The sequence below is a fragment of the Microtus pennsylvanicus genome, chromosome 5 (assembly GCF_037038515.1).
Source record: "Microtus pennsylvanicus isolate mMicPen1 chromosome 5, mMicPen1.hap1, whole genome shotgun sequence".
NCBI classification, from domain to species: Eukaryota; Metazoa; Chordata; class Mammalia; order Rodentia; family Cricetidae; genus Microtus; species Microtus pennsylvanicus.
The window spans coordinates 47,732,334-47,739,696 of NC_134583.1; the positions used below are offsets into that span (position 1 = coordinate 47,732,334).

The 7,363-nt window shown below is 39.0% G+C and overlaps 2 protein-coding genes across 2 annotated transcripts; both read right to left on the reverse strand.

The window, feature by feature from the left end:
• Nucleotides 1–1,035: 1,035 nt before the first annotated feature.
• LOC142850869 (olfactory receptor 2AG2-like) lies at nt 1,036–1,986 on the reverse strand. The gene has a single exon (XM_075974772.1). The coding sequence runs from the start codon at nt 1,984–1,986 to the stop codon at nt 1,036–1,038; it is 951 nt and encodes a 316-aa protein (XP_075830887.1).
• A 4,138-nt stretch (nt 1,987–6,124) lies between these two features.
• On the reverse strand, nt 6,125–7,048 carry LOC142850870 (olfactory receptor 2D3-like). The gene has a single exon (XM_075974773.1). The coding sequence runs from the start codon at nt 7,046–7,048 to the stop codon at nt 6,125–6,127; it is 924 nt and encodes a 307-aa protein (XP_075830888.1).
• Nucleotides 7,049–7,363: the final 315 nt, after the last annotated feature.

Genomic DNA, 7,363 nt, shown 5'->3' on the forward strand with positions numbered 1-7,363 from the left:
ACAGATTAAGCACAAATTATGAGGACCCATTACAAATATGACATATTATATATTGAAGCTACACAAAAAACTTCTTGAAATCAGGCTTTCAGTGTTCACTTTTTTTTTAAAGTCAGCAACCTGATACACACAAATTTAAGACTAGTATCCAATGATGCCAAAAGACAAGGAGGAAAGGATTCAGTCAGTCTCTGCACCCCATTCATCAATATTCTAAAATATTCCATAATAGTGGATAAGAGACAGTGAATTTTAAATGATAAAGATCACTTATATTTATACTTCAAATCAATAGAATATGTGTAGGTGTTATAAAAATAAAAGGGTAACATTATAGTAGGTATTTCAATGTAAACTGCAAGACAAAAGAATATCTGTAAGGTTAGACTTTTTTCAAAACTTCAAACAACATACATAAAATATTTCAATGTTACTGTATTTCTAGCCTTTCAAAATCATGGATACTTTCAATTATGGCTTATTCATTCATTTTTTCACCTATAATTTTATGCCACATTTAAAAATGACTCAGTTAAATATTACAGCTAGAGATTATATGTTCCATGTTTGACCTTTTGTACTATGTTAACTTAAGTGTCGTGCTTGTAACATGAATGTGTCCCCCAGTTCAGGCATGCAACTGTAATCGTATACCTATTAATTTCTTCACAAACAATTTTCTTCTACAGAAATCCAAAATATTTTCTGCACACCTTTATTACTATTAATAATTAACATACAGATACAAGTGAGTCGTGTGCTTAGAGGCTGCTGGGGACTTCTCAGGCCAAAGCTAATGCTGTGTCTTACTGCTATATGAAGTTGAAATGAAAAATGAATCCAGAACCATACCTACTTGGTATTTATTTGGATGCTTCCCAACTTCATATTAAGGTATCTGTATATAGCAGGTATGCAGGAAAAAGTAAAGGAGAACTTTAAAAGTGTCTGTATCACCTTAGACACCTACAATATTGAAGAATGGCTGACTATGACAATTAGGTTGGAGAAGAAAGAGTGAAAGGCAGATCCTCCTTAAATAGTGGGGTGTGCTGGCAGGATGTATCTGCCCAGGACCCTTCTCAAAGCCCCAATAACCTCCTTATTCCTCAGGCTGTAGATAAGGGGGTTCAGAGCTGGGGTGACAATCGTATAAAATACAGAGATGATATTGTCTTGCTTGGTGTTGTGCAATGAACTGGGTAGGACATACATGAAGGTGGCAGCTCCATAGAACATCCCTACCACTGTCAAATGGGAAAGGCATGTGACAAGGGCTTTCTTTTTCCCTTCATTTGATGGCATATGCAGCACCGTGAACAGAATTAGTGTGTAGGAGGTAACAATGGCAGAAAGGGGGAGTAACAGGAATGTTACCCCTGTCACATAAACCAAGAGCTCATATTGGGAAGTATCTACACAGGACAGCTTCAGCAAAGGCAGGATCTCACAGAGCAGGTGTCTAATCTCCTGGGACATACAGAAAGGGAAGTGCATAGTATACACAGTATGACCTACTGCAGTCAGAGAGGCCAGGATCCATGATGTGGCCACTACGAGACAGCAGATTCTAGGACTCATAAAGATCATGTAGTTCAGAGGATGACAAATGGCCACATACCTGTCATAGGCCATGAAGGCCAGAAGGAGGTCCTCTGTACTGCCCAGCATCAATGCTAGAGCCATCTGAAGGGCACAGCCTCCAAAAGATATGGTGTTGTCTCTCAAAATAAAATCCATCACAGCCTTGGGAGTAACAACTGATGTGAAGAGGAGGTCAATGAGAGACAGCTGTCTAAGTAGGAGGTACATGGGCACATGGAGCCGGGCATCCACTGTGATGACCAGGAGCAGCAGTCCATTGCTTGTCAGTGCCAAAGTATACAGAACTGTGACTGTGGCACAGAGCAGTTCAGGTGAGCCACTGCCATCCAGAATCCCAACCAAGATGAAGCCACTTCCCAAGGTGGAGTTCCAGAGCTCCATTCTAAGTAGTCTCTTTAGTTGCCTAGAAATAGACAGATTCTCAGTGGAAGCCATTCTAAGGGAGCTAAACTCACATTGGAATTATTTCAGGTCACTATAGAATGACCTACAGGAACATCATTCTATTTTCTAATTTCTGAATTATGGTCAACCAACAGGCTTGTTGGGAATTGCTAGTCACAGAGAATTTTCTTTGTGTGTGGCATCATAAGAAATAAAACAAATTAAAGAATCTCTGGACTTGAAAGGTTGTGAAGGACATGGATAGTTGCAGGTGATGTAAATACAGTACTCAAGTAAATTCTTGAAAATTAAATTTAAAAAGCAAAGACACATCTCTCTTCATATTAAACAGACACTAAAAGTTGATTTGAGGCCCATCTGTGCCAAAACTTAGAAACTTTCAAATAAGAGAAACAAAGCAGAATTGAGTAAGGTAGCAATAAGCAGAACCCTGGATCCTACCACCTGCAGCCTAACTCTGCATCTGAACTCATGCTGCCTCTCCTATTCTCTTCCTTGTCCCTCGAACCCCCTACCTAAAGAGAAAGACTAGATGGTTCACAGTTGAAAAGCTCAAGAAAAATCATTTCTAGGACGATGATGATTTTATTGAGGACCTCAAATCAAGAACTGTCAGCAGCAGCTGAAACAGGCAGCAGAGGCCTGCTAACTTCGTGAAAATAGTCAGAGGAAACCGGGGAGAGGAAGCTGAAAATTTGGAAGCATGTTTACATAAATATTTCTCCATGTCACTACTCAGTATGTTTCAATTTCAAAATGTGTTTCTATTGGCTTTCCTTTGTTATTTTTAAAGGCAAGTAGTCATGTAGAGGGAGAAATTCCAACTGATAAAGTGACTTTATTTTGAGGTACTATTAATTTAATAATCTTCATTAGACTCTAGGAGTTCAAGAAATTAAGGGTAAATACTGAGATGCTTAGAATTCTAATAACTCAGATCTGACCAGCATTTCACAATGACTGATACTGTCCCCACTTTTCAAGCTGGTGTGCACACATGATGTCTAGAGAACAGATAGGAATGAGGAAGAAATCAGAGACTCATATAACTAACAGGCTTCTGAGGTCCTGAGTCTGTAGCCAGATACTCTAAGTCTCCATACACATTTGCCTAAATCAGAGAAAGAACTGTTACCTACCCCCAAAATCACACAGCACAAATTCCAAACCACACTGAGTGACTTAGGATTCTTAGGAGGATGAAGCTATTTAAAACACAAAGGAAAAGAGAAGGTGGTTCCAATAAAAGGTGGGATGAAGATTTGTTGCTGTCACTAAGATCAAATGTCAAAGACTCCTCTCTCTAGCTGCTGGCATTGGTAGTCCTTTCCGGGGGGATACTGGTGCTGATGATCATCTGAGAATTCGGCATGAGATCCTCAGGAAGCAAGAATATGAATCTTCCGTTAAGACTCCAACCCAATCTCTATGGGAGTCTAGTACTGGGCAAATTTTTGAGTCTATGAGTTGGGCTTTTCACGTCTCATCTCTTTCCAGGGTTCCATGGTCTCAGATAAGCTCAGTAGTAATTAGGGGGAAGAAGTATGGGCAGGGCTGCTCAATGAAGACCAGTGCCGCCTACTCTTGCTGTCTCAAGGGCAGCAGCAAAGCTCCAGTTTTGTCCTGAGGGAGGCTTGACAGTGTCATCCTCCCAGGCGACATATCCCATGAAAATGCTACTGCAAATTGGACTTTAATGATTGCTCCTAGGTGTGTTCCCTGGCCTCTCACACTCTCTATACCTAATCTATCTCTTTGGCTCTTGGTGTGAAAACCTATTCTGTCCCACATGGTCTTGATCAAGACCTCCCTACAGGAAGGCTGGTGCTGGAAGCTGACCCAAACAAGGAAGCTCAGAGGAGCCTTTGTCAAGTTACATGGGGTTTCTCAAAGCCTCCATGAGGACTCCACTGTCCATTTCTGACCTGTACTTCAATGTTGCATGGAGGTACACACATGCACATGCTAATACTAGGTATTCCTTCAATCTCACTAATTTATTTGACCTGGCCATGTTGTTTCAATTCTCTTCTCCATTTCTGTGCTCTCATGTATGTTCCTTCATATATTTTTTTCCTTTTGGTTCTGTTTAATCAATTAGTCCACCTGTAAATCTTTCGGAACTGCCTCTGGAAAGTTCATTGTTTTTGTTCCAATTTTAAGGAAAAATAATTAAGCATGGGCTTTTATGATGACAAATAGATCAATATGACTAATTACTATACAAAAGCAACAGAAGAACCAAGTTAACTATTGATTTTTATCTCTATAAAGACAACATACTCAAAAGGAAACATATTAATTAAACTTGAATTTATAGTAGTGAATACCTGAAAACAGTACTTAAAAGAGTAGAGTTTGGGCTGGGGATATGGTTCAGTATCTGAGCATATAGCACAATGGCTGGTCACTTGCCTAACATGTACATTCCATAGGTCCAACCCCCAGTGCCAAAAGACTAGGAATAATATAATTTTGTTTTCGTTTTCAGTGAAGAATGTCTTTTATTCTCTGATGGGAGATGCTGGGTGGCTACTGAAGCAGGGTTCAGGGTTTGAATGTTTTTTCTAATCACTGGCATGATTGAAAAGCAAAGGAAAGGAGGAGACGGGCTGTGGTGGCGCACGCCTTTATTCCCAGCACTTGGGAGGCAGAGTCAGGTGGATCTCTGTGAGTTCGAGACCAGCCTGGTCTACAAGAGCTAGTTCCAGGACAGGCTCCAAAACCACAGAGAAACCCTGTCTCGAAAAACCAAAAAAAAAAAGCAAAGGAGGCAGATATAGCAATTTTTATTTCAAAACAAAACTAATCAGAAGAGATAGAGAAGATACTATATAATCATTTTTTTAAAAATCTATGATAAGAATATTACAATTCTAAACATTTATTCACCAAACACAAGAGCACCCAAGTTCATAAATGAAAGACTACTGCACCTAAAATCATGCATTGACTCTCACACAGAGATAGTGGGTGACTTCAAACCCAGTTCTCACCAAAACACAGACCATCCAAAGAAAAACTAAGCAGAAAATTGCTGGAGTTACATAGCATCATAAATCAAAAGGTCCTAGCAGACATCCATAGGACATTTTACACAAACACTACATAGTCCATTTTCTTCTCAACAGGCCATGGAACTTTCACCACATACAAAGATACAAAGGAAGTAGAAAAGCAATAGGAAAATTTAAATAACACCCTATGTTCTATAAGACCATCAAAGACTAACAATGAATATCAAACCAATGGGAATGCCAAAAAGTACACAAACTCATGGAAATTAAACAACACAAAATGAAGAAAAATTAGGTCAAAACAGGAATCACGAGGGATTAAATACTTTTGTGAATTGAATGAAATGGAAACAGTATATGCAAACTTATGGAACATATCAAAAGTGATTTTTAATTCAATATTTTTGTAATTATATAGTAGGACATTTATAATTGATTTCAAATCACTTCTCAATCCTAATATGCACTCTTACCTTTTATAAATTTAGCTATTTGTTTAATTTTATTCATTAATTTATGAAATTATAATAGAACTAACATTATTCCTCTACTCTCCTACCTCCTAACTCTCCCATTTTCTTTAAGAAAAAAATCTACTATTTATTATTACTGAAAAGTAGCTTTCAATTTCAGAAATTGCTATGCTCAGGAATATAGATAGTGATAGAAATAAAACACTACTTTATGTTTATATATAAAATTTATAAATTATCCTGGGATACATAATATGCTTTATAGTAAATTTGGCAGGTGAATGAAAGAACAAAGAACATTACTTATAGTCAAGAAACATGTCTGTATTTCTGCAGATTGGTTGTTGTAATTGATGTTTTATTGTTTGATTTGCTCACATGCCTACTCAAACCATCTCCTGTTTTCCCTTACATTTCTTATAATTACCTTTGATTTTTTTCCGTAAGACTAAAATACACTTTTCTCCAGAAAAGAAATTTATTGATCTAGTTTGAGAAATACTACACAAAAAAAAATAAATGTAATAGTAGAGGAATGGATAAATATGGAAAAAGGTAAAAAGCACAACTCTTACATTTTATACCCAATGTTAAGTAGCATCAAATCCCCACAACCCCTCCAAATTATTTTGCAGTTATTCTCCTGAAAGCCCCTTTAACATCCTTGTTCCTCAGGCTGTAAATGATAGGATTAAGCATGGGGGTCACTGCTGAATAGAACACTGAAATCATTTTATCCTTTTCATTCATTATCTTGGAGTTTGGTCTCATGTAGGCAAATATTGCTGAGCCATAGAAGAGGACAACAACAATGAGATGGGAACCACAGGTGGAGAAGACCTTTAGCCTCCCCTCCCCAGACTGCATCTGGATCACAGTGGAGATGATGTTCCAGTAGGAGATGAGGATGAGGGAGACAGGAGCTAGGAGGATTATCACACCCATTGCAAAGATGGCCATTTCTGTGCTGTAGGTGTCTGCTGAAGCCAGCTTCAGGAGGGCAGGAGGTTCACAGAAGAAGTGGTTAATGACATTGTTTCCTCGGTAAGGGAGACGCAAAGTGAAGGTCGCATCTACCATGGACACAAATGCACCACTGGCCCAGGACCCTGCAGCCAGCTGGACACATACCCAGTGTGTCATGATGGTGGAGTAATGCAGAGGCTTGCAGACAGCAACATACCGATCATAGGACATCACTGCCAGGAGTGCACACTCTGTACATCCCACCAGAAGTAGCACAACAATCTGTGTTGAGCATCCAGCAAAAGAAATGGTCTTTTTCTTCACCAAGAAGTGGACAAGCACCTGGGGAACTGTGGTGGTAGAAAAGCAGAGATCGGCAAAGGACAGGTTCCTAAGGAAGAAGTACATGGGAGTGTGGAGTCTGGGGTCTGAGTGGATGAGCACAATGATCAGCAGATTTCCAAGCACCGTGAGCAGGTAGATGAGGAGAAAGAGGAAGAAGAGCAGGACTTGGGTCTGTGGGTCCTGTGAGAGGCCCAGGAAGATGAATTCTGCCACAGATGATCTGTTGTCGTCACCCATGAATAATTACTTATCTCTGTAGAAGAGCTTCAAGGAAAAAAATGCACATACATCAACTGCTTCAGAATATCTACATAACTGGATTTTTATTAATTTAAATTAATTTCATTAATTCAAAAATTGGAGTATTGAGTTCTTTAAAACTGTTTCCATGTTCTGAAAGACTGAAATTTTTTGGCCGGGGTGGTCTTTCAACAGAAAACCAAAGACTACTTTTGTTCTTCCCTTGCATCTTCTGGTGGCAGTAGAAATAAAATAGCATACTGTGTGTTCCGTCACCAATCTACCTCCATTCCTCCAAATGAATTGAGGGGC

Bases quoted from the DNA above. Each gene is read 5' to 3' on its own strand.
- LOC142850869 (XM_075974772.1), bottom strand. From the start codon at position 1,986: ATGGAGCTCTGGAACTCCACCTTGGGAAGTGGCTTCATCTTGGTTGGG.
- LOC142850870 (XM_075974773.1), bottom strand. From the start codon at position 7,048: ATGGGTGACGACAACAGATCATCTGTGGCAGAATTCATCTTCCTGGGC.